Source organism: Lissotriton helveticus, chromosome 9 (genome assembly GCF_964261635.1).
Source record: "Lissotriton helveticus chromosome 9, aLisHel1.1, whole genome shotgun sequence".
NCBI lineage: Eukaryota > Metazoa > Chordata > Amphibia > Caudata > Salamandridae > Lissotriton > Lissotriton helveticus.
Window position 1 is genome coordinate 51,555,370 of NC_136070.1, and position 27,997 is coordinate 51,583,366.

The following is a 27,997-nucleotide window of genomic DNA, read 5'->3' on the forward strand; positions in this document are numbered from 1 at the left end:
TTGTACCAGGCTGGAGTATCTTCCTTACTGCTCTGTATTAATTCCAGTAGAGTAGGCCTTCCTTAGGCTGTGTGCACTCACAATCTCTGTTTTGCTCAAGGCCTGTGTGCCCTCCTCAGTAGATGCAAAGATCATGGTTACTGATCTGCTTCGCGTATACCAGGTTCGTTGCTACTACATTTACCTCTACGGAGCCAACGAAGGCCATATGTAGGAGAGATGTACATTTGCAGGTTGGCAGTAGGCGCTCGTGCCGCGCATTGCTGCTTGAACGGAGGCGGAGCCATGCGTAGTCAGCACACGTGCTGCTTGCACCATAGTTGTGTTCCTTCCTCTCTTCTCACACTTGTGAGCCCACGGTCCTCCCAGATCCAGAGAAGAAAGGGCTCCCGCCTCAGACCCTGTGTCTGAGTGGCTCCATTGTGCCTCACCACTTCCTGTTTTTAGCCCACGATCACACATGCCCTCTGCTGAATAAATAAGAGGACCCTTGAGAGGGAAGTCAGAGCCCTCTCGAGGGCCATTGAGGCCGCTGAGGGCTCCTTAGCATGGAAGACAAGGGCTTCTCGAGGACTATGAACACACTCGGCCCTTCCTGGCGCAGTCTTTCTTCTATCTCTACATCTGTGCCCTGCAAACTCTAATGCACATTTTATCATCCTCTTTAATAAAGTTATGTCATGGTTTTAATGAGCCGGCTCAGTGCAGCCAGGCAAGCCAGGGAGTTTGCAGATAAGAGAACAAATTCCAAATGTAACCTTGTTGAAGGCTTTTCTGTAATTGTGGCTGATGGCTTCCTACGCGAGGCTGGGCTGACATGAGGCGAGCGACATCGGGTCAACATAGTGTTGGGACCTACTGCCCCCTGTAGTATAAAGTAGTGTAATCTACAACTCAACCATTATGCTGATACCACTGCCCTGTAGGCCAGTCTGCCACACACACCCACCTGCCACCAACCTACAATGTGGGTCTGTTGAGTGTGAACTAAACTAATATCCACCTGGTTGGTTAATGCGCGTACCCCACAACTCCTTGACAAAAACCCTGCTCCCCGTAGGAAGTGTCTACCACATATGCCCAGTTGAGTCCGCGCCCCTACCGTGGCAATGACAAAACACCTACACAAATCTCTTTAATTTCCCACACGGCTCGTGCACATTCAAATAAAACATTTGCAAAAAACCCCACAAAAAACACAAATTTCACAGTAGAATTCAAACAATATGGAAATAAAAGAAAACTTCACATACAATATTTCAGACTAATCTAACAAGGCGTTAACTACCCTAACCAACATGAAACCAACCGCAATGTTTACATATTCAAAGAGGAAGGACAACATGACAGCATCTCCATTGCATTCAACATTCACATGGGCGAAACCACCCAAAGCCTTGAGCGGGGGGGGGGGGGTCCCAAGCTACCACTCACAGGGGTACCTGGCCTGGACCTAATCCATAAAGACGCAATAGAGGGGTCTCAACCCAGGAGTGAGAGCAGGGTCTGAACCCTGTGTACGAGGGGCTCCGGGCACCCCCGCACTAATCTCAGCACCCCTGTAATTCAGAGCACCCTCACCAAAAAGCAGCTGATCTCACAGACGCCAAAGCCAAGAGACAAAGCCGGCTGCAGACAGAGGGCAAAGACACAGCGAATTCACAATAGGCGCACCCCAAAAGCATGGGCACCCCGCCCAGCGCCTTCACAGGAGCCTCAACAGCCAGTGAGGAGAGAATGCGACCTGCAGGTCACAGGTTCGAACCCCAGGAGCTCACCTCAACCTTTAACCCTTCCAAAGGCAACACGGAATAGTGCCATCTGCTTTCAGAGCACGTTGAGGCAGGAATGACATGGTAATAAGGCATATTAGCTCGGAGGGAGGGGTGGTCTAGTTCATGGCTGTGAGAACAAAAGTCTCAAGTTTTAATCCCGGCTTCCCCCTTGACCAAATTGTGCTGTCTTGTGCAAATCACTTCATCCTCCTGAGAGCACTTGGAGACACGCTCCCTCTTTTGCGAGCTGTGTTATCCTGGGCACATCACTCCATCTCTCTCTTGTCCCCTGGCAGCTCTCAGAGGCTCACTAACTAACTCCCTGCACTGAAAGCTCTATAGAAGAAAGTGGACAATTACAGGGTATTTGACGAGCGGTAGGGGAAAAAAAAAAAGAATAATTTCAAGAGACCTCCCAGCCCACAGCCCCTGCCATAGAAAAGAAGTCTGCTTTCTCTGGGGTTTTCTCATTGTCTTTGGGGGTTACAGAGCTAATGAGGCGGGTGACCAGCCTACCCCTGCATTTATCAAATCCATGGATTTAGTTTCATATAGGTTAAATCTTTAAGAGGCCCGGCCACCACTACATCCCTCAGGAACAGAAGAGGTTAACAATTTTTTGTCATATTGAGACCAACAGTGAAGATTGCTGGAGTTGGTCTTTCTTTTGGGGTTCCTCACCAGCCTTTCAGCTTTTTACTGATTCAAAAAACGTGACAATGGCTTGTGGCAGAGAACCTATGTTCAAAACCCCCCCAAGGGGTATAGAAAGGCTTGCTTGGTGCAAGTTGGGTATTTGGGGGGACCAAAAAATACAGAGCGCGTTCTTTTATGCTCCCCTGGGTTAATGAATGCATGCGTGTCAAAATGCACCAATTGCCCATTCAGGGGGCATAGCCAGGCTGCCCCTTCTATGGGGACCCATCCTGGGACGCAAAATACATTTGCTTTACAAATCCAGATAATGAGATAATTCAATTAGTTTCTCTAAAGTAAAGCCCCCTTCTCTCCTCCCCACTGGCCCCACACTCTCAGGAAAGCCTCCAAGAATATGTGGGGGATTATTGCAACACAAGAGGAGGCTGAGGAGCTCAAAGGGAGTACGGCCAATTTAAAATAATGGTTAGTGGGCGAGGGGGCTGCGAAGGAATGCTTTTTCGACAGGGGGGCTTCTTTTTTTAATGGAATGGTCTTGAAAGAACCATGTCGCCGGGCCAGGCTCCACAGACAGGCCGCTGGACACAGGAAGCGGCAAGAAAGTGAGAGAAGAAATGGGGAAATAGAATCCTGGCTAAAAGTCAGGCATTCGCTGTAAACCACATGGACTCTCGACCTTTAAGCCAGTCCTGCCTTTTGAGTGAGCTGTGCAAAGCACGGTGGTACTTGTAGTTTCATTTTTCCTATGATCAGTATGGACCTACAGGGATCAATACACCTAGTGCTGGAAAACCAGGACTGGATGAAAGTGGCTTCTACCTCCCCCGAGATGACCCACTTGTGGATTCCTTCTAGTTTCCCATATAACACAAATAGAGATGCACTGCAACAATTATTTTAGACAAAAAAGTTCCATTCAAATACCAAGGTTCTCCAATTCTTCACTTTATTTTCTTTAAAATCTGAAACACATTGTTACAGCGAGGACAGCCAATACGTTTCGCCCATATAAAGGGACTTCTTCAGGCCAATTCCCTATTTAAGTGATCCAATCCAACATTGTAAATCTCTTGACACCCACTCATATCTATCTATACAAAATTCCCTACATGGGTAGAAAATGGTTATGAGCAGATAGGGCCATGGGTCATGGGTGTAATTCTGGCCTATGTATACCATGTTTGGCACTCAAGTTTAGTGCCAGCCGCCGCACATCCGTAAACCTTTTCACATCCTGCGGTGTGAACAAAAGCAATGGGAACCAGACCAGTCTCCCAATCTGGGAGGTGGTGTCTTGACTCCCAGTCTACTGCCTTAAAAAGTGGATAACGCTTTCATGAACAAGGAAACATCACACAGCAGGTAGGCTGCAGACACCTCAAAGGTAGGGGGCACGGACAGTGAGAAACCATCAAACGGAGGTGCCGAGCGACCCCATGTTAGGTGTGACACTTCCTCACCCCCACCAATTTTTTATTGGCATTTCAAAAAGAACCAGGGTATATTCAGCAAATAAATATCATTGTACATATAATATAATTGATACATGTGAAGATAAGCCAATTAAGAAAAGGAAAGAACAAAGATCAGACAAGTACGTCAGTTACATGTATATGAGAATAATCATCTCAGCCTATCCTTTGAATATACAAAATAACACTTAAGTGAACAAAACATCCTAAGTAGTTATATTCCTAAATATATATAGGATAACAATATTAAAGCGGTCATAGATCCCCAAAAGGGTCCTAAATATAATCACATTGTTGCAAGTAATCATTTAGTTTATAAATCAGTTTCTCTTAGTTTGCCACTTGGTACATATCTTCAAGCCAGGATTGAATTGTCAACAGCACATCTGTCTTCCAAAAATGTACTATACTGACTTTGCCAAGGCCAAGGTATGTGTAGAGCCATTTACAAGTGTGTATGGAAATGGGGGTGGGGTGTTGCATGAAACATCATGCAAACGTGACAGTCGTGCTGTTAGGGAAAGTTGTGCCACTTCCAGCTACCCCTGCCTTTTTAACCTAAAGTGCCTTGCATTCTAGTATTTGAAATGACACATTTAAAACGACAAGGAAAGGCTACAAAATCCAAGCACTGAAAATGCTGTTGATTTAAAAGGTTGCAGTTGTCGCATATGACGTAGGGCAACTTGCAAGGTATGGGCGGCAGCTCCCTTCATGCCCTCTTCACCCCTTCTCCTCTAGGATTTTTTCCTCACTGGACTTCAAAACGAGCAATAATTTGCAGGTTAGTCCCCTCCCCCACTGAGCTGGCGCAGCCATGAACAGCTGTGGAGTCATTTTGATAATGGCGACAATCATTTGGCACATGGTAAGGCTGGGGGGTCTGGCTGGTGCAGCTCCAGCCACCCCATGGGCAGATAGAGGTGATTAAACCCACTTGATTACCCCTGACCAACATGGAGTGGAGTTACAGCCTTTTCAATTAGCCAGCGTGTGTGCAGAGCTCATTACCAAGCCTTCAGTGGAGCCATCAGCTGCAGATTCCTGCTCTCTCGAGTTCATCTGAGCCAAGTGGAGGCCAGGGAGCCCCTGACTCTGGAGGGACCCCCACAGCCCTTGGGAGGCCTGGACAGAGCACCACCGCCTGAAACCTCTCCATGCACGACTCCTGTACCTTGCCAGGCCAGATGTGAAAAGATCCTGGTGGCAAATTGTGAGTCCAATTCTGTGACCAGTTTCTTTTTTTTCTCCACAAATTGACATATGTATTAACCCCTTCCATGCTGATGACGGCCCCTGGCCGTCATGCATCACGGTGGGCGTGTGCTGATGACGGCTGGGGGCCGTCATGAACCCGCCCACTCTTCAAAACGGCAGCACAGGCGCAGAATCGCGGCCGCGCCCAAGGGGTTAATAGGTTGGTTCTCAAAATACCGAACTACAGTGGTTCGCAGGGCCGCTTTCCTCATGAATATTAATGAAGCAGATTGCAATTTGTCTCCCACTACAATTGGCTACAGTCACAGGGGATGGTGGCCTGCAAGGGTCAGCAATCTACCATCCCTAAAACTGCTTTTGAAATCTACAGGTGAGCAAAGTTGTCACATAGACCGGCAAGTAAAATGTCAACAAATTACAGCAGAAATACTAAATTTAAAATAAATCTGTCCTTGAAACTCAGGGCAGAGCGCAGATTGTATGGTTTGCTTAGGGAGCAAGTGCAACAGCTAATTTAGTACCCCCTGCCCACCATATGACCAGTTCACCAAAAGTACAAAAGAATAAATGACAAAGCCAATAGGCCTTACTTTCTGTTTATAACTTCTTTGCTGGGTCAATTTGATTAGGGTCCTATATCATGCACATTATGGCACACTTGCAGATTGTAAATACTGCATAATTTCTATAATAATAATAATAATAATAATAATCCACATTTGTAAAGCGCGAACAATCACCCGTAAGGGTCTCCAGGCGCTGGGGTACTTCCAGGAACTGTCTGGTAAATGAACTTCTGCCTTCCTGGTCTTCCTGTGAAGTGCCCTGTACTCTTTCCTGTGAGTCCCCTTCCTGTTACCTTAGCATCAGATATTATATATATGATAACACTCCTTTTAGCCAGAACTAAAACTGGGTGTCAAGCCTTCAAAGGCTCTCAAATAGATTCATTAAGCATGTGCAAATGGGAGTTGTGCAAATGGCGGCATTGAGTCAGGGCTGGAAGAGAACCCAGCCTAGGCACATGCTGAGCATAATGCCATAGAGTGGTACAGAGAATAGGGTCGTAGAGTGGTATAGGGGATAGAGCCGAAAAGTGGTACAGGGGATAGGGCTGTAAAGTGGTATTAGGGGTTCGGTCTCATAATGCTATTGGGGGTTCGGTTTCATAGTGGGATTAGGAGTTTGGTCGCCAATTGGTATTGGGGGTTCGGTCTTATAGTGGTATTAGGGGTTAGGTCACCAAGTGGTATTGGGGATGAGGTTGCAGAGTGGAAATATGGTTTAGGCCGCCAAGTGGTATTCAGGGTTCGGTCTCCTAGTGGTATTACGGGTTAGGTCGCCGAGTGGTATTGGGGATTCAGTCTCAGGATGGTATTAGGGGTTAGGTTGACGAGTGGTCTTGGTGTGTTCGTTCTTAAAGTGGTATTACGGGTGAGGTCGCAAAGTGGTTTTGGGAGTTCGGTCACAGATTGGTATGAGGGGTTAGGTCGCCGAGTGGTTTCGGGGGTTAGGTTGCAGATTGGTATTGGGGGTTCAGTCGCAGGGTGGTATTATATTCCACAACAACTAAAACCGGCACCACCAAAGGCCACACCCCCTGCTGGTCCCTGTAATTATGCAAACAGATCATTTGTGTATAGTCACATATAAATGGACATGCGACATTCAGGCACACCTGCATTACACACGTGTGCTGCACATCACAGAAGCACTAGTGCACACATGATACTTGTACAGCTGTTTAGGGAACCTGCCTGTTTGGTGAGTAACTTACACCCACAGCGTGGCACACATCACCAGTGTCACCCGCTCGTTGCAATGGCTACCATCTCACTCAGGGCTGAAGCCACACTATCCCTCTGTAGCCACCAGCCTTATTCCACAAACTGCCTGCCTTATAGCAAACACTTCTAGCACACTGCACAAAGAGTAAAAAAAAAAACCTGAGAGAAAGCAAATAGTTCTTCTGTGAAAGTTTTAAAAAAAGAAGGTACTTTGGTGCCTAAGTGAAGCTGTAATAGTCAGCGGAACAGCGGCAGATAAAACCAATTGCAAAAGGGGGGATACAGGCAGATTGCCGTGCAAAGTGCTCCCGTTCCGCGCACGCAATCCTGCTCCCCCAGAAGTGAAGGCGGCTAGCTTTTAAGATAATGACCCCGAAGAAGCACTCCGACAGCAGCTTTAATCCGCGCCTTTGCTGAGGATGGCATCACGAAGCTCAAAAAAGCCTTGTTTGTACTGGGGTGAATGTATGACATTGTTCTGCATTCTGTCCATCAATTGTTCTTTTTGCATTTATCACCCCGAGTGGGATGGCTATGCCCGACGTGGGTCCCGTGCTCTCCATGCCACTAGAGTCAAGCTAGCCTGGCTCATGAGGGGTGATGCCCCGAAACCGGTCCTAGGATGCTTGTTTCCAGTCCAGTGAGGACCTGGCTTGGCAGTTCGGGCTGGACTGTTCCCATGGGGCACAGGGTCAAGACTGATTTGCATATGGCTGGGTTCAAACTTGAATGGCATGGTGAGCAAATAAACGATGGATTTAGGCCCAGATCTCTGTACTGGGGTGAATGCATGACATTGTTCTGCATTCTGTCCATCAATTGTTGTTTTTGCATTTGTTTGTGCAAGAGGCAAGCGCATGGCACGAAGGCGCGGGGCGCGCGCCCCTTGGCCCAGGAGGGTATGTGCAGAAGGTGTGCCACCCTGCCTCCCTTTGAGCAGGCCATGAGTTGCGTCTCTGAGTCAACAGCCACGTCCCCTTCCACCCTTGTGCAAGATTACGTCTTACGTTACACTGCATCGCCTCTCCTTTGTGTCGGAACAGGTTTGACGGCACTGCACGCTGGAGTGCCAACACAGCAGTTCTATGAAACACACAGACCAACCCTAAAGATTAACACACGGGCTCCCCCACCCTCAAAGGTTTTGTTTGATTCCTAGAAGGGATGGGACCCACGAGAACTCGTAAAAATGTTCTAACATCAGATCACAATAGCATCACGAGAACATAGCAACTGAACCCTACCAATGAATGAATTAATTAATTTATTCATGCTCAATTACTAAAAAGCATTACATACAATAATTGAATCCTACCTTTTGCAGTGGTAAATGGGGTTGGGGTGCAGAGGGAACCCCCCACCCCCCAACAAGCAAATCATGCCATACGTCAGCAGACATTGTTCCTCTGCAGCAGGAAAACTGAGCCACACTGAGGAAAATCACCCACAAACAAACAGTGCCCAGTCCAGGAGGTGCCACACATTTATTCCATGCTCTTCCCACCTCTCAGGCTCAGCCCTTCTGGGCTGACAGGTCTACACAATGGGCTTGAGGCATGTGGTTGCAATGGGACCCTTACAGCCCACCTCCTACAGCTGCAGCAGGGCCAATAACAAGCGCATGAGTCCAGGATGCAAGGAAGGGTCTTTCAAGTAATGTGCACAGAAGATAAAGGTTTTAGTTCCAACCACAAGGACAGCGGCTGAACTCAGACAATGTAGGCGGCAGCGACAAATAGAAGAAAAGTGAATTAGCACCGGACACGTGGAGCTAATGCTGAGGATTTCTGGAGCAAGAGTTTCCCAAACAGTGCCAAGCTTTCCAGCTGTGACAGCGTCCCAGTACCAGCATTCCCAGAAGACAGCATCATGAGTCCAGCATTCCCAGCAGTGACAGCATCCCAACTCCTTCATTCCCCACGCCAATACCACCCTGACTTCAGCATTCCCAGGAGACACCATCAGAACTCCAGCATTCCCAGCAGTGACAGCATCCCAACTCCAGCATTCCCAGAAGACAGCATCATGAGTCCAGCATTCCCAGCAGAGACAGCATCCAAACTCCAGCATTCTCAGTAGAGACAGCATCCCAACTCCAGCATTCCCAGCATGGACAGCATCCCAACTCCAGCATTCCCAGAAGACACAATCATCGCTCCAGCATTCTTAGCAGGGACAGCATCCAAACTCCAGCATTCCCCACGATAACACCACCCTGACTTCAGCATTCCCAGAAGACACCATCAGAACTCCAGCATTCCCAACAGACAGCATCAGAACTCCAGCATTCCCAGCATGGACAGCATCCCAACGCCAGCATTCCCAGAAGACACAATCATCGCTCCAGCATTCTTAGCAGGGACAGCATCCAAACTCCAGCATTCCCCACGATAACACCACCCTGACTTCATCATTCCCAGAAGACACCATCTAAACTCCAGCATTCCCAGCAGACAGCATCCTGGATCTAGCATGCCTGGAAGCAACAGTATCCCGACTCCAGCATTCCCCTAGAAGCGACAGCATTCCAACTCCAGCATTCCCAGCATGGACAGCATCAAAACTCCAGCATTCCCAGCATGGACAGCATCCCAACTCCAGCATTCCCAGCATGGACAGCATCCAAACTCCAGCATTCCCAGCATGGACAGCATCCAAACTCCAGCATTCCCAGCATGGACAGCATCCCAACTCCAGCATGGACAGCATCCAAACTCCAGCATTCCCAGCATGGACAGCATCCAAACTCCAGCATTCCCAGCATGGACAGCATCCAAACTCCAGCATTCCCAGCATGGACAGCATCCAAACTCCAGCATTCCCAGCATGGACAGCATCCCAACTCCAGCATTCCCAGCATGGACAGCATCCCAACTCCAGCATTCCCAGCATGGACAGCATCCAAACTCCAGCATTCCCAGCATGGACAGCATCCAAACTCCAGCATTCCCAGCATGGACAGCATCCAAACTCCAGCATTCCCAGCATGGACAGCATCCCAACTCCAGCATTCCCAGCATGGACAGCATCCAAACTCCAGCATTCCCAGCATGGACAGCATCCAAACTCCAGCATTCCCAGCATGGACAGCATCCAAACTCCAGCATTCCCAGCATGGACAGCATCCAAACTCCAGCATTCCCAACAGTGACAGCACCCCAACTCCATCATTTCCAGCAGTGACAGCACCCCAACTCCAGCATTTCCAGCAGTGACAGCACCCCAACTCCAGCATTCCCAGCAGTGACAGCATCCGAACTCCAGTATTACCAGAAGTGACAGCATCCGAACTCCAGCATTCCCAGCAGTGACAGCATTCCAACGCCAGCATTCCTAGAAGCAACAGTATCCCAACTCCAGCATTCTCAGCAGGGACAGCATTCAAACGCCAGCATTCCTAGAAATAACAGTATCCAAACTCCAGAATTCTCAGCAGTGACAGCATTCCAACGCCAGCATTCCTAGAAACAACAGTATCCAAACTCCAGCATTCTCAGCAGTGACACCTTCTCAACTCCATCATTCCCAGCAGTGACAGCATAGTACTCACCTCCTTCTCCAAGCCATTCCCTTCCTGCCATCAAGCGACTGGGTCCTTGATCCACACAGGACCCGGGGTGCCAACATATCCGCATCATGTACTGAGACTGTCATGGCACTAACACCCCCCTGCAGCCCACCGGAGCACTAGAACCACCATCACGACAACTGCGCCACACCGAGGCTCTGCCCTGCATCAACAAAGCACAAACTACAAACATCACAACCCCACTGCACCAAGATTCATATCCACACTGCACAACCACTTTCATTCTACCGTCTCACGGCAGGGACCCGACACCCACGGGCCCATGAATGGTATCCAACCAGTACCATCTCATGAGACAACACCCAGAATTTATACTGCACCAATTCGCCAACCCAAGCCCACTGCACCAAGAGCGTGGTCTGGTTACGAATACCACCCATACTACCATTATCAACCCATCAAGTCCTACGTTCCTTCCCAGCACTCTTCTAGCACTATCAACACCTTTTTGTTTGCCGCTCTATCAATACCACTGTGACCTCATTGCCAGCATTTACAGTTTTTAGCCAAAATAGTTAAACACCATGGTCACCACCAACAAGAGAAAAACACGCTAAATTATGATCACGGTTCGGATATGGTTGAAGAGGACCAGAGTAGCGAGACACATGATCAACCACCATAGTGCGATGTCCTCAAACGGTGGCCATCTTGAGTAAGAAGTGAACCAGTGCACTACCTTGAAGACAGCCATCTTTGATCTATGTATTCAACATCGGCCATCTTGAATAAGAAGTAGACTACTGCACTTCCTTGAAGGCAGCCATCTTTGATCTATGCTCTCAACATCCGCCATCTTGAATAAGACGTAGACTAGTGCACTGCCTTGAAGGCAGCCATCTTTGATCTATGTATTCAACATCGGCCATCTTGAACAAGAGGTAAACTACTGCAATGCCTTGAAGGCAGCCATCTTTGATCTATGTATTCAACATCCGCCATCTTGAAAAATAAGTAAACTAGTGCACCGCCTTGAAGGCAGCCATCTTTGATCTATGTATTCAACATCGGCCATCTTGAAAAAGAAGTAAACTAGTGCACCGCCTTGAAGGCAGCCATCTTTGATCTATGTATTCAACATCGGCCATCTTGAAAAAGAAGTAAACTAGTGCACCGCCTTGAAGGCAGCCATTTTTGATCTATGTATTCAACATCGGCCATCTTGAAAAAGAAGTAGACTAGTGCACTGCCTTGAAGGCAGCCATTTTTGATGTACATATTCACACAATGCAATGCCAACAACAATGAGACAAACACCTTCCGCAACAAGATGAGTGCCTACCTCGCACCCACCCTTCAACAGAAGCCGCTAACCAATGAGCAGTCACATTACATTACAAGCCACAAGAAGGAAGCAGGAAAACTGTCCACACTTACCGTGAGATGCTGGAATAGCCACGCTCGCATGATATTCGTGGCTACTTTGGGGAAAATGCCTCTTTTCTTCTGGCGCTTTTTGTCCTTGTCCGGGTCGTCATCGTCCCCCGTGCCCGGCGAGGCCACGCTGTTGTCTAACCCATCCCCTGAAAGGACAAAGGAAAGATGCTTCAGACCAGGGTGGAAACCAGCCAGACCAACAGTTTGCTCTAATCACAAGTGCACTAATGAACCTTTCCCTCCGTCTCCATAAAGCAACCGCCTCATCAATTTTCTCATTAAGTGTGATTGCTCATACGCATGTATAAACACTGGAGACCGTCTCTCTTTAAACACAGTTTTTTATTCATGTGTCTTACATAGGCACATACCATTAATTCAATTATAACTCAGGTTCTCCAGATCTGCTCCAGCTCTTTGTAAATTACACACTGCAAAATACCAAAATCCGAGGCCCAACGGAGAGATTGCAAACACGTGAGCACCAGTGGAGAAGTGTGACTCAATGGTTAGAGCGGCAGACCCTGATGCAGAGGTCTAGCCCGGGACCAGGGTTCAATTCCCCACCTCGGCAGGTCTTGGGCTCAAAATTCCACGGACCTGATAATTCTCGCCTCGGTGCCTATTCAAATCATGGAGTCCCACTCTGCAACTCTGGGCAATAGCTTGCTTAATCTCCACAACGGCCCCCAAAACGCTAAGGATGCCTGGCCTCCACCTTGGGGGTGCCCAGGAGTGGACACCTCACAGGGAAAGCCAGGATGGGTTCCACAGCGGTATTCATACAAGCGCCTTGAGACCCTTGCGGGTGAGTAGTGCGCTATACAAGTATCAATTTACATTTACATTTACATCCGAGCTTCAGTGTGCAGGTTTGCACGGATAGTTCAAATGAAATGAAAAAAAACATTTATAAAGCGCATGGCTACCCGGAAGCATCAAAGCGCTAGTTCAAGCACGAGGGAGGCAGAAAGAACTAAGGGAAAAGAAAGGTCTTCAGTGGTCTACGAAAAACAAGATGATTGGTCCCTTGCACGTAGACTCCTTGAGTGTATGGCCAGTCGTGACACTGCTTTTGTCACAAATCTAAGATTTGATGTGGTGGAGTCATTGACAGTCCACGCTTCGTGCCAGAGTGCACATGCTATATAGTCACAAAGGGAACATGGCTCCACCTGCGAATGGCTGTGCTTCACAGATGATATGTTATATGTACCTATATGGTGTGCATTCCGCCATAGGTTTCACCTCCAGTACCAATCAGGTTGGCTGCTTTGCGCCTAGGTATCAAGGTTTCCATTGCAGACTGAATTCTGGTGCTGTTTGTGAGCTGTAGTAGGCAGTGCTGAGATGGTGTTGTTTTGTTGTGGAAAACTACATATGATGCAGGTTTGCCTGGATCTGGCAAAAGGTGCTTCCATGCCTAGTGGGTTATTTTCATGTGATGGCTGACTGGCAGTTTTGTTTGTGTGCAGGTTATTGCAGGCACTGTGTTGTGCTGATGTCCATCTGCTGGCTTATCTGGGCTGTGCTGGGTATGGCTGCTATGAGTTCTGTTTCTATTTGTGCTATTTTCTGGCTGTGTGTGGTGATGGTGTGAGTAGATACCATAGTGGTCATGATGATACCTGCCTTAGTGTTTTGTCTTTACAGTGCTGAATGTGCATGAAATGTTGTGCCTTGTGTACAAATGGTGAAGACTACAGTGAAACCAGTGTCCAGTGCATGCCGGTTTGTAGTTACACTACTCCACGTTCACAATTGTGTCTACAATGAGGAGGACTCTGCCCACATGTGCATGGTTGTGATTACAGTGAGAATGCACGCATTGCTGTGGCTATTGAGTGGCCCACACTGATTCATGTGTGCACGACTCTGCCTACTTTGAAGGTTAGTGTCCAACATGTCTACAGTTGTAGGTCCAGGGAAGAGCACCGCTCTCCTTGTGTATGGTTGTGGTTACAATAAGGGGCACACTCCTCCATGTGAGCATGCTTGTGGTTGCAGGGAGGTGCACACTTGTCCTTGTGTGCACGCTTGTGGTTCCGGTGAACAGCACACGCCAACTTATGGGCATAGCAGTGGGTATAGTGAAGGGCGCACTCCCATTGTGCATAGTTTTGGGCACAGTGAAAGGCACACTTCTCCTTTCTCCTTGTTGGCATGATGGTGGTCACAGACAGTGGCACACTCCTCCTTGTGGGCATGGCTGTTGTCGCAGTGAGGGGTACACCGCAACCTTATGCGTGTTGCTCTGTTCACACCGAGGGGCACACTCATCCTAAGGCGCACGGTGGTTGTACCTAGCGCCCGGTACGGTGCTCCCCGTCTGGATGGGGCCCATCTAGGACGTCACAGTGACCAGGACACTGAGAAGAGGAGACATGAGGCCGAATCCTCTGGTGGAACCACAACAAGCAAGAACCAGGACTTGTGCTGTGACAACCAAATTCACGTATTGATATTCCATGGATCAAAACATCACCTCTTCCTCAAAAGCCTTGGAATATTGAAGCCAGCGGGGGTGTTTTCTGAATTGAGGCGGATTCTGGTTATGTTGCTGAGTTAGTCCAGTGGGCACCTACCTTCTTGCCAGCTCATACATTTACATGGATGTCAACAAGAAAGGAGAACATAAAACATATGACCTTCATTCAGTGTCCTCTACTATCATCCATTTCTGAAGCGCACATCACAAATGAACAGCTTCTTGGCGCTTAAATGATGGTGCTCTCATTACTTAACTTAAATAAACTAATTTCAAAGAACTTGCATAATGCTGTTTGGAGAGCCAGTGGGTAGCAAGGCTGACGTGTGCCGTGACGGAAGCAAGGAAAACACGGTGCCCTGTTGTGGAAGAGGTGTGGCGCAGCGGCCAGGGCAACTGACGCCAGAACCCGGGGGCTCACGGTTCGATCCCCAGTGCTGGCGGCAGATCAACCCACGACCATGTGACTTTGGGCAATAGCTCGCTTAATCTTCTGGAGGGCCCCCAGCGCCTTGACACATTCGGGTCATTGTTTGCGCTTTACAAATACTGGAAATTTACATTCTCAAGCTTGGGTACAAAAGACCACCACAACTGGGGTACAGTGAGCTCCTAAGACTCCTGAGCCCGGTGCAACTGCACCAGTTGCACAACCTAAAGTATATAAAAAGGTGGATGGATGGAATGCTTAAATTAATCTCAGGCATTGGTAATTAATTACTCAGGCCCCAGTCCACTGTGCCACTTCTGTTTGGACCCCGCCATATGCAAATGAGTCTTGACCCTGCTCCAATGGGGGCAGTCCAGCCCGAACTTCCAGGCCTGGACCTTGCTGTTGTTGCTGATGCTAGGGCGCCATTTTATCAGACCCCGATCTCGGAGGGCTCAGCTCCACTTCTGCAGACAAGAACCGTGACAAGGGCAGCCGGCGCCTTCCAGGACGCGCTCCCCTGCCCGGCACGCAGGCTCACACGCGACACATGACCCTCGCATGGCATTTGCATGACAGGGGAATGTTGACATCTCCGCACCGCTGATCAGCATCATTAAAAAGAGACGAGGCCTGGCGGAGATCAAGGCAGGGACACGCTCTTAATCAGAAACTTTCCGCCAGCCATTGTCCCTTTGTGCGTCTTCCGCCCATGAATTGTGCATTAGCAGAAATCAGTTACTTTTAGCAGGCAGAGTTATTTTTTCTCGCCCTCCGGCAAAAAAAGCCTTGAAAGCTTGCCTGGAGGGCAACTAAATTATGTATCTGAAAACTCTTCCAGCGCGGGCGTCGTTGGGCCCCGACTTTCCTCAAATCCACACAGCCACGTCGCCCCGTTTTTGGGGAGGCGTCAATCAAAGGCGTCCGGCGACGCAAAATTCATGCATTAATATTTGAACTAATAACTTTTCTGTAAAGCGGGAAAAAAATGCAAAGAAACAAGAGCCGGCTGGTGGCATAATCAAATGCAAAATAGATGAAGGAAGCCGAGGACGGGGCGCCGCGTGCGTCTTCGACAACCCCCCCCCCCCCCCCCCCCCACGCCCCGCACATCATTAGCCCAGGGGCACACCAGCGACTGGGGGGGAGGGCAGAGGCAAGGTGGACTTTACAGTGCCCGTAGGTGCTAGGAAGAGCCAGTCCCGGAAGTGGAAGTATTAATTGTAGAGGTGGGTACCTTGGAAGCAGCAAGACACCGGAAGTGGGAGCATTAATTGTAGAGGTAGGTACCTTGAAAGCAACCAGACACCGGAAGTGGGAACATTAATTGTAGAGGTAGGTACCTTAGAAGCAGCCAGACACCGGAAGTGGGAGCATTAATTGTAGAGGTATCTTGGAAGCAGCCAGGCCCCGGAAGTGGGAGCATTAATGGTAGAGGTGGGTACCTTGGAAGCAGCCAGACACCGGAAGTGGGAGCATTAATTGTAGAGGTAGGTACCTTGAAAGCAGCCAGACACCGGAAGTGGGAGCATTAATTGTAGAGGTAGGTACCTTGGAAGCAGCCAGACACCGGAAGTGGGAGCATTAATTGTAGAGGTAGGTACCTTGGAAGCAGCAAGACACCGGAAGTGGGAGCATTAATTGTAGAGGTAGGTGCCTTGGAAGCAGCCAGGCCCAGGTCCCGGAAGTGAAAGCATTAATTGTAGAGGTAGGTACCTTGGAAGCAGCAAGACATCGGAAGTGGGAGCATTCATTGTAGAGGTAGGTGCCTTGGAAGCAGCCAGGTCCCGGAAGTGGGAGCATTCATTGTAGAGGTAGGTACCTTGGAAACAGCCAGACACCGGAAGTGGGAGCATTAATTGTAGAGGTAGGTGCCTTGGAAGCAGCCAGGCCCAGTTCCCGAAAGTGAAAGCATTAATTGTAGAGGTAGGTACTTGGAAACAGCCAGACACCGGAAGTGGGAGCATTCATTGTAGAGGTAGGTGCCTTGGAAGCAGCCAGACACCGGAAGTGGGAGCATTCATTGTAGTGGTAGGTGCCTTGGAAGCAGCCAGACACCGGAAGTGGGAGCATTCATTGTAGAGGTAGGTACCTTGGAAGCAGCTAGGTCCGGAAGTGGAACCCTTAATTGTAGTGGTGGGTGCCTTGGAAGCAGCCAGGTCCCGGAAGTGGAAATTTAAGTTTTAGAGTTTCTTTATGCAGCCTGCAGGTACCTAGAAAGCAGACAGGTGCTGGAGGTGTAAAAAGAGATTGTAGAATGTATGTTGCCTTCAGGTACTACCGACGCAGCCAGACCCCGGAAGCATAAGATATAGAATTTATGCTGCCTGCCGGTAACCTGCCAGCAGCCAGGTTCTGGAAGTGGAAGTTTAAATTGTAGAGGTACCTAGGAAGCAGGCAGTTCCTGGAGGTATAAGAAGAAATTGTAGAGTTTATGTAGCCTGCAGGTGCTACGGAAATAACCAGACCCCGGAAGCAAAAGCATAAGTTGTAGACTTTATGCTGCTTGCAGATAACCTGCCAGCAGCCAGGTTCCATAAGTAGAAGTATACATTTTAGAGGTACATAGGAAAAAGCCAGGCTCAGCAGTGTAAGAAGAAATTGTAGAGTTTGTGCTGCCTGAAAGTACCTTGCCATAAGCCATGACCCGAAAGTGGAAGTGTAAATTGTAGCTGTGCCTACAAAAGTAGTGCAGAGTTTTATATCAGAATCCATGCAGTAACGTTGAATCCTGTACCAAGAAGCCCTGCTGTCCGAACTTTCCTTCATTCCAAATTGTCGTTCGCTGATTGCTTTTATTGGGTTTGTTTCATGTTGTTCTCTTTTTCATTCCCTCTACTGTGAAGCGCTCTGATACCTTCGGGTCTTGTTAGCGCTATAGAAAACTTCTAAATAAAATAAATAAAAATAAATACTAACTCACAGGAAGAACATTTCCTGAGAGGGAAAGAGTCCACACAGTTGTATGCTCACCGCTGAGTAGCAGCAAGCAGTGTTCCCGGAAGGGGAAGCAGGAAATGCAAAGGTAAAGCTACCTATTGGTGCTTTGGAACAACAGCTCCTGGAAGGGGATGGAGTGAGTCCAGAGGTGATGCACCTGCTGGTACCCAGGAGGCAAGCGCCGGGATGGACATCTGGGCTCTCCGCTCAGGCAAGGGTTTTGGTAATGCAACTCGAGACGTCCATTAGACCATAATGCCTTAAATCTAATGCTAACGAAAAACCTTGCGCGAGATAGCCTAAGACAACAGACATGCGGCTCAGTGTATCCGGAGCCGGCCAGCTCAAGGCTTCCGGAGGAAAGCCGCAGATCCTCGGCCTAATGCCGCTAGTCTCCTGTAGGCACAGCCGCTCAACTAAGACAATACCAGAGGCTCTTTGACCACTGGCTGCGGAGATGGAAAGCCCAGGCCTTTGACTGTACCTTGTACTTTCTGCTCTCCTTCCCATGAATGCTCCATTGCTAGCGATAGTATGTCAGACTATCATGACCTAAATACCATTTACAACAAGCACTGGCAAAGCCAATAGGCCTCTCCTATGTTGAGCTATATATTGTCTTTTTCAATGCTTTTTTGCTTTTACTTACAGTGTTGAAGGCACCAGGTGGCATCCCCAGCGAAATTAAGAATACTTGCCTTAGCGCCATGTGCAGGGCGGGCCCTGGGCATGGGCGAGCTGGGTCTCGGGCACCAGTATTCCAAGGGGTGCGGCACGGAGCTGCCTAACTTAATGTTATGCAAACAGCTTGTTCGTCCCACCTAGTCTCAGTCAGGTCCAGTTAAAGGCAGTAATCAGCCCTTAATGTACCTCAGCGTAATTGTTAGCATAGCATCAACCTCCCATCTTCCTCACACCTCCTGCCACCATACGGCAACGACCCCCCCCCCCCAGCCTCCACAAGAAACACCACGTTTTCTTCCCGCCCAGGATGCAGTCCCGGTCAATCCGATTTAGGGCCATGTGACTGACCTGTTACACAGAAGACATATGAAGCACTATTTCAGAAAACAAGGTATCGTTGAGAGGATCTCGACAAGGGATGATGGGGAGGAGGAGGAGTGTGTGTTGTCAGGTAACGGACTCGCTGTCTTCAGCGGTTATGAACCGCAGCAATGTTGCTCGAAGTGCGTCACTTCATTCTACTCCACTCTACTCATCTCTACTACATGCCACGCCACTCCACACCATGTCACGCCACTCTGTACTTCTCCACTCTACACATGGTTGATTCAGTGCCCATTGGATTTCCAATGTTGGACTGGTGTTCTGATTTGTTACCTTTGCCTCAAATTGTAAAGCGCTCTGATATCCTTCGGGATCAAGTTTGCGCTATATAAAACTTTATCGATAAATAAAGAAATAAATATAAAAAGATACTTTCCATATTTTTATTTTTGGGATTGTCGACAAGATGTGGGTAGTGAGAGAAGACAGCAGAGTGATGTGATGTCCTTTTATTACAGCACTTAGAACACGCAAAAGTGCGGTTGAAGCGCTACATAAAACGGGATATGCTGGGGCTTGTCTTTGCAGACAGGGAGGTGAAGCTTTGCAGCGAGCTGGTGGTTTCCGGCTGTGGTGTTCCGAGGTGCTGTCTACGGCGTCTCGAGCTATGGCTGCCTCTTCCAGGCGCTCTACTCTAGCGTTGCACCTGCAGCCAGGGCATGTCTGCTGAGGACACGTGCAAGGGAAGGAAAGGAGAGCTTCTCTCTAGATCTGGGAGCGTAATGTTAGGTGGAGGTTTATTTATTTATTTTGAAAGTTTTATATAGCGCGAACAAGACCACATGGGGTATCAGAGAGCTTTACATATTGGCAGTTACGAAGGTACAGGAAGTGGTAACAATGGAACAACCGGACAAGAAACAATCATAACAGATCATTACATACTAGGTTGTGTGAGTCAAGCAGGGGAATTGAGTGTCCACATGCAACAAAGTTCACAGGAAGTGGGGTGCCGCCGGCAGCGGCGATGTGGAGGAGGAGGGCCTGAAAACAGAAGAGCAGGGATGGGACAGCAAACAATATAACACTTTAACTCCTAGTACTGACCTATAAAGCAATCCATCATTTAATGGCCACCTTGCAAAGGGGCACATTTTCAAAGTGGTGCTTTTACTTTACTCATCAAGACGCTTGATTTGCTGGAAACGCTTTGAATTATAATGACGTTTATTTCACGAAGAATTAGCGCAGTGAAAGCAGTGTGCGGCTAGGAAAACTTTTCCTGGAATATAATCAGACACCACACATACTCCAGGGGCGTTATTGAGTAAGTAAGTAAAGTCCACATTTGTAATGCGCACAATCACCCGTAAGGGTCTGTAGGCGCTGGGGGCCGTCGGGAAGATTAAGCGAGCTATTGCCCAGAGTCACATGGTGCTGGGCTAACCTGCCGCCGGAGCCGGGGATCGAACCGCGGTCCCCAGATTCCAGCGTCAGTCGCCCTGGCCGCGGAGCCACACATAAAACATGCCAGAACAGAGTGCAAGTACATTTTTGTGGCACCAGCACTTCCTTAGCATGTAACAGAGGCGTCTTTTAGGTAAAGTCATACTACCTTCATGATGTTGGGAGCAGCAAACGGGCACTGATGGAGATGAATCACCCTGTGCTATGTCCGTGCTCCACAATAAGCATCGGACGTGACATTTCTGCGGAACTAGCCAATTAGAGGCGCTTAGAAGAAGAGGCGCACCAATGGTATAAAAGGGGTAGGTTCCAAGCCCTTTTTGTAAACAATAGTGTCTTGCAAGCGAGATGCATTCGGTGGAGCTTGGTCTCGCACGCTCGACCCTAAAAATATCACTCCATTGAGTGTCGATTTTGCATTTTACCTCCAAATCAATGGGAAACAATATTTACGATTCACTAGTTTTGTTATACAATATTTAGCAAACACTTATCCTGCACCATACAATACTGACTGTGGAAGGAAAGAGGTTGCCCATCCAAAAAACAACTGTGGCTTCCCCACAACGTTGACCAGTGAAAGGATACACTGCGTATGGCGATACGGATGGCTCATTCTGTGGACCTTCCAATTTTCACTGTAGTCTGACCTCCCCCACCCCCGCTCCGCTCTGCTTACAGACCTACAAGGTCACTTCATTAGAGCTGCCCTGCCTCAAGGCAGAGCATCTCCCCTTCATCTGCCCAGGCCTGGGAGACCACGACCTCCTTCCAGTGCTCTCGGGGTTCCGCTAACAACACCGGCAAGGCAGAAGAACCAAATAATGGGATAGAAAAATCCCCAATGTGCTCAGTGCTACCTTGTTAGATCCGAGACACCCTGAGCAATCTACATGGTTGTTCCCAACTCCAGAATCCTCGCTCGTGCGCCCTTGTACGCGTGCACACAGTCCCGCGTGCTGAGGAACCGCTGCAAGGCAAATTCTCCAAGACGCTAATGGTTTCTGACGGTTCGCTGGCAAATCTAGCATTTTAACCTGGGACAACGAGGTCCCCAAATCCAGAAGCGGGCGCCCCCTCATCCGCTGTACCGGGGACACAGATGGAGGGTAGCCATTAGGAGGCAGCCGGCGGCCCTGGGGAGGTGATGTGGCGTACTGTAGCCGCAGGCTCTTCTGAAAGCAGAGCCAGAAGCAGGGGGGGAAAAAGCCACATTGGAAGGAATAGTTTGAAGTCAGTCCGTCAGTTTGTCCATCTATTTCCAGATTAAGACATCCGCGTCGCTTAAGAAAAAGCATAAGCACGCGCGACGCACGTATAGAATGATGAATTTATAATACACTGTCTAAAATCAGAGGGGCACACTTCTCCTTCACACACTTAATTTTTTTTATTTTGCCATGGTATTGTTCGTATGAATATTCAAACTGAAATACAAAATTCAATAACACCGTTCAGCCTTTCCTGCAGGGCTTTGTTCAGGCCCTAATACCAGATCAAAGTTCAGAGAAAGTTTGCACTGGCTTTTCAGCCCAATGGCTGGGAAATGGCTGCAGGAGCTGGGTGGCTCTCTTTAATCCCCACCCCACAACACCTTCAGGGGCCTTTTCAGAAGGTGAAGCGCTCACCAACCTGCCGATCAGTCAACAGTTACTATTTAGCGAGCCCCGCCTGGGAATTATGGCTCCTTTAGCGCTAATCTCCAACAAACAAAACACTGAAATAGACACCACGAGACTGCGGGATTAGGCACCCCGGGGTGCGAGGAATGGCACAAAAATGTCAGAAAGGGGTCAAGGTTCAAGTTCAGAAATCACAACTTAACAAAGGTTTCCACACTAGTCTTATGTTCCCAGCAGTCTGCACCCTTCAGGTTCCCACTGCTCATGGCTGGCTCTACCAACTACTTCTGGTCATAATGTGAGTTCTTATGTTCCTTGTAAACTCTTTGAATCTGTGTCTTGTGATCAGTTTCCTCTCAACCTAAAAGTCACCATCTTTTTGATTTCTTGGCTCATGTTCAATAGTTTGAACCGCTCTACAGTAAAGTAATTCCAGCCCATCTTCTTTGAAACAGTTTCTTGTAAAGTGCAAAGATCTGCTCTACATTGCAGCCAGGCCCGGACTGGCCGTTGCAGGCACCGGGCAATCCCCCGGTCGGCTGCGAGGGTGGGGGCCGGTTTTGGGCCCCAGGGGGCCGGTTTTGTTACAGGGTCGTTTTTTGCAGCATAGCTGCAAAAACGGCACTGTAACAAAATCGGCCGAAAACCGGCCCTAGCAAAGAGCGCGGTCGCACCACCCAACCCCCTGGGGGGAGGGGGGGGCAGGCCGAGCACTTTGCCAGGGCCGGTTTCGGTTCCCAGTCCGGCCCTGATTGCAGCGTTGGTGCAGTAAACACTAAACATTGAGGCATGACCTGACAGGAAAGCCTCCATGTTGGCTTATTGGAATACCCTTCCTTTGACCCTGCGTTCCATCCAGGATCTAGCGGCTTTCAAAAAAAATGAAAAACATACTTATTCATCTGATAAAAACTGGTATACCCCGAAAGTTCCGCGCCGGGACGCTCATGAGTAGCCGTGTGCGTAATAAATTCATATAACATAACATAACAACATGTGCTCGTGTCCTGGAAGTCTCATACTGCATTGTGTGGGCTCTGTTGTCCTGCAGGATCGGTCCATTCGTGGTGGCCAAAGAGGAGGGCTTGGTTGTTGTTGGATGCTTCCGATGAGGTGGCCTGTCTTAGGATTCAAGAGGACACCATATACACAGGGTGTGTGTGGTCTCACGAATAGGGCAGCTGTTTAGAACATGCATGTGCTAAATGATTAGAACAGACGCATGTGCTAAATGTCTCCCTTCTGCGGATTAATTTACTGGATCCACAAGACGTGAAGCTGAGGAAGGTTTGATTGATGTCCTGATGTACAGTGACCTAGTACGACAAGGCACAAGTGAGCGCGTATCAGCAGCCGATGGAAAGGTGATGGGGCTCAACGTCTACGTCACTGGGGGGCACCTGCAGACCTGTGTCTTAGTCCATGCTCCTCCACTTACACAAGCTGCAAGATCCTGGGAGATTTGTTTTACCTCTGTTTGTGTCATTTATCTAATCTTCTGAATTTAGAGGTGCCTAGAAACAGACAGCTTTGTGAGCTATAGAAAGAAACTTTAGCAGCACTATTCATTAAGCCATGTTAAAGCCCTATGGAGGGGGGCTAGGCACCCCAGGGCAGCCCAACTCTGTAAATTGGGTGTATTTTGTCGGAAAAAGTAAGGATTTGCTCTCAAATAATGCCTTATAATGTGTGTGTGTGTGTGTATATATATATATATATTTTTTTTTTTACAGAGTTTTATATAGCGCGAAGCTGATCCGAATCGGGTATCAGAGCGCTTTACATAGCACCACTTGCATTACATGAGGACACATTCATTTTTGTTAGGCAAGGGGAGATTAAGTGATTTGCCCAGAATCACAGGATGTTCAGCGTCATTGCCGAGACTCAAACCCAGTTCCCCAGATTCGCGGTCAACCGCCCTAGCCGTGAGGCCAACTCCTCTCCCCTAATAAGTAGTTCTATTACTTTTCCATCTCTATTATCAGACTATATGTGTGGTCAGCTACATATAGTATTTTTTCATATACAGGAATAGAGAATAAAAAAAAAAAAACTGAGAGAAAAAGAGCGCATACTACGTTGTTAAAAATGGCCAAACTGCCCTTGAATGAGGGTAGTTGGTCCTTTTCAGTTACTTCCAGTTCCCCTGTTGCCTTTATAAGAACATGATTTTCTGGGAAAATATTTCTGTAGACCAATGAAGATTCAGCAATGCCGACATGCACTCATTCAATCATGAGCCCCATGTGACTACAAATGAAGCAAATTATCAGGCAAAATAGGGTATGCATAAAATAGTCCTTCTTTGAAGGAGACACTGGTTATGAAATGGGCAGGTGGTTGTTTCCTTGGAGAGATGCTGTCTCCTCCCTTAGGTGAGCACAGGACACTTCACGAACAGGGGTGAGGAGGGGTCAAATGTCATCTTCTCAGAGGCTCATGATCTCCCCCTATAAGTGAAGCTTTTCAGACAGGGGGTCCCTGCCGGTAGGGGAGGTCTGTGGTGACTGTCTTATCAGAGATGCCATTTTGTGTAGGTGAAAAGTGGTGGCTGTTATCTTCTGAGAGGGGCGTGCTGCTCTCTTGTGTTTTTGGAAGCTGGAGCCTTGCACAATCCTCAAAGGTATGTGGTTTGTTCCTGTATGTTAGAATGTTTGTCTTCTCTGGAAGATGTACTATCTTCCTGTTGGAGTGGTGGAGTGTTTACCTTCTTGGGGTGATGTGTTACTTCTGTCTGCAGCAGCAGCTGGAGCCTGAAGTGAGTTGTCCCCTTTAGAGGGATGGTTTGTCCTTCTATAGATCACTGCTAAGGTCGTTATTTCCTCGGCGTGATTGGAAGTGTCCTCTAGGTGGGGGTGGAAGGTTGTCTCTTCTGAATGATGTAGCGACTTCCTTTATGCCAAGCTTGTGCCTGGTGTGGTTTGTCTCTTCGTGATAATGTGGTGCCTTTCTACAAATAAGGAATGGAGTCCTGGGGTTCTCAGGTTGATGTGGTGTACTCCTGAATTTGGCATGTGGAGCAGGAGTGATTTGACTCTTTGGCGTTTTGGTGGGTCCTCCTATAGATCTGTGTTACGGCCATTAGAGTAGATCGGTGTTGTTCTCTATGTGACAGCTGCAATATTTGTCTCCCCAGGCTCTCGTGGTATCTTCCCTTCACTGAGGGTAGATTATTTGTCTTCTCAGATCAACGTGTTGTCTTCATTTAAGTCGAGCCTGGAGTGGTTTGCCTGCCAGTGATGATGTGGTTCCTTCCTAAAGATTAGGAATGGAGTTTTTTTTTTTCTGAGAGTGATGCGGTCACACAGCAACACTGCCTTGGGCACCTGCCAGGGCCATCTTTATAACTTTGGAAAAATTCAGACTGGTGGCAGTTTAGCAAAGGCATGCGCCTTATCTAGCCCTTCGGGGAGCAATTTTTGGACAGACGCGTAGGGTGGCGGCTGGCTCTGATCTCACCAGCAAGCCATGCCATGGAAAAAAACTCCTTCAATCCATATGAGAAAAACAAGCCCTTGAAATACTACCTTGTGACCCGTGCATCGGTGCAGCTCTACAATTAGTTGCTAACCCAGATGGAAATTAAAACTGACCAGTTAGACACGGTTCCTACTGGAACCAGTTGATAAGAGGTGAGTTTATGAAGATCTGCTTAACTGCACTGCAGAAAATTCCAGTGGAATCTTGGAAAATGGTGCGGATGTATAATCAGAGCCACTGGAATTATGCAGCACTGGCAGGTCAAATTATGCGCAGTGCTGAGTCAATTATGCAGCAAGAAAAGGTCAATTATGTGGCATTATGTGACACATTTTGTGATAGTATTACTTTGTAATTTTGCCATTTTTTTAAACTGGTTAACACTGTTTGGGCATCGGTCGCTCCTCTTTAGCACCAGTTTAACACACAAATATAGCAATAAGCTACCGAAAGGTGACCAATGAAACTTTGCAAAAGGCCTTCCACTGTGCTGCAACATAGGTTGCTGAGTTCTTACTAACTTTTGAACCGTTTGAGCTAGAAACACATTTTTTTGTTTGTTAGAATCTGCAGATTATCCAGCAGATGATGGATTATGTAGCAAATGCGGTAAATATGCAATTATGCAAAAATTGCCGCACAATGGCATAATTCCATTGGCCCTGCATAAAATGGTGCCAACACACTGCATCAGCGTGGCATCTCAGGGCATGTGCATTTAACAGCAGATACGTCCCAGTCCGCTGACGTCACGACGCTCTCCGCGCGCTGGAGCCCCGTTCGGGGCGCGCGGAGGTGCGTGCGCGAGCGCGCTCCCAGGTCACCCTCCCTGCTGCGTTAAGCCCCCTCGGACATGCTAAAGTGAATTTCCCCTGTGATTTCCAGTGACCGGACCGCGGCCCGGTGCTCAGGGAGCGGCCAAGCAGACGCAATGCCTCCGTTTACATGCAACATTTACTAAACTGCGGGGGTGTCCCTCCCCCGACATTAAAGCCGGGGACGCTGACCCGGGCACTTCTTCACACTCAAAAGAGCACCGCGAAAATAGAAGAAAAAGCCGGCTCCACAGGCTTACCCGGCCCCCCTGGCCCCGGACACCCTCCCCCCAGGGCCTGAGCAGACAGCGAGTTAAAGAAAGGGATTTTAGACCCCTTTCTCTCCAACTTTTCAGGCGGTTATAAGCAGTGTTTAGCGCATTCAGCTCTCAAATGGCTCCGAAAGCCCCGAGCGGCGGGGGCTCGGCCTTTGTTCGCTGGCATCTATTTACACAGGATTTACACAGGCCCTGCACCGAGGGGACCGCATATTTCTGCAGAAAGGGCTGGCATTCAGGGCCCCTGGCCTGGCTGCATTGCAAGGTAGCCACCCTGGCCTGGCCGCATGGTAGCCACCCTGGCCTGTCCGTATAGTAGCCACCCTGGCCGCATGGTAGCCACCCTGGCCGCATGGTAGCCACCCTGGCTGCATGGTAGCCACCCTGGCCTGGCCGCATGGTAGCCACCCTGGCCTGTCCGTATAGTAGCCACCCTGGCCTGCCCGCATGGTAGCCACCCTGGCCTGTCCGTATAGTAGCCACCCTGGCCGCATGTTAGCCACCCTGGCCGCATGGTAGCCACCATGGCCTGTCCGTATAGTAGCCACCCTGGCTGCATGTTAGCCACCCTGGCCGCATGGTAGCCACCCTGGCTTGGCCGCACGGTAGCCACCCTGGCCGCATGGTAGCCACCCTGGCCTGTCCGTATAGTAGCCACCCTGGCCGCATGGTAGCCACCCTGGCCGCATGGTAGCCACCCTGGCCTGTCTGCATTGTAGCCACCCTGGCCGAAGCCTGCAGACATCTTCACAACATGGGGGTGGCACCACTCTACCAATAAGTAGATATTTCCACCACAGGGTGGCAATGGGTTCAAGCTGGATTCCAGAGCCTTCACACGTTCTGTGGGGTTCATGTGGGGACAAAAAGGAAAGTCCAACAAACAAAAGGAGCCCCCAGCACCAAAATAGACTACGTGCTACGTGTAGAAAAAAAAAAAAGCACAAAGTCTGTCTTGGGGAGTCGTAAATGAGAATTGGAGCTGAAATAAACACAGAGCGCTCGCTAAAAATAATAAGAATGCATTTGAGGACAGATGGGCGGATATGTAGATGTGGCTTTAGGGTTTTTTTTTTCTTCCTCTTGGCTGGCAGGGAGTGTACTAGTGTGTCTGCAGTATTTTAATTTAAAAACCGTGCCATCTTGAGAGATTATTAACTGTTTCAGAGCGGAGGCGCAAACATTCTGCAGGAATGTGGTGGCTATCGATGAGTCGGCATAACAGCAGTCACCCGAAGTCGATATCGAGGGCAGGCGAGGAACTCCAGGCCCAAGAATCTTACTTACATACAAGTTAAATTTTTTATGTCGGCGTCACCTTTTTGGGTCTAGGCCAAATCTCTTTCTCTCTGATGAGTAGACCCCGACAAACCAGGGGAATTTCAGGTGATTCGCGAAATCCATGAAAATCAAGGTTTTATTCTTTCAAACTACATAAAAACACCTCAACTCTCCCCAAGTTAACATTCAAGGTGGAGAGGGATTCAACCCTAAAATCTGCCTTTTAGAGGCCAGCTGCACCTTTGCTTTTACTTTCTGAACACGCCCCACAAACGTTGTTGATAAGGCAAATTCAGGGGTGCAATCACTT

The 27,997-nt window shown here is 48.7% G+C and overlaps 1 protein-coding gene across 8 annotated transcripts in view; it reads right to left on the minus strand.

The window, feature by feature from the left end:
• MEIS2 (Meis homeobox 2) overlaps nt 1-27,997 on the minus strand; it is a 318,037-nt gene that overhangs the window by 180,467 nt on the left and 109,573 nt on the right. For all 8 annotated transcript variants that reach the window (XM_078659438.1, XM_078659433.1, XM_078659437.1 and 5 more), the window contains one exon: nt 11,876-12,021. In XM_078659438.1, coding sequence (XP_078515564.1) covers nt 11,876-12,021 — 146 coding nt within the window. The remainder of the gene's footprint in view (nt 1-11,875; nt 12,022-27,997) is intronic.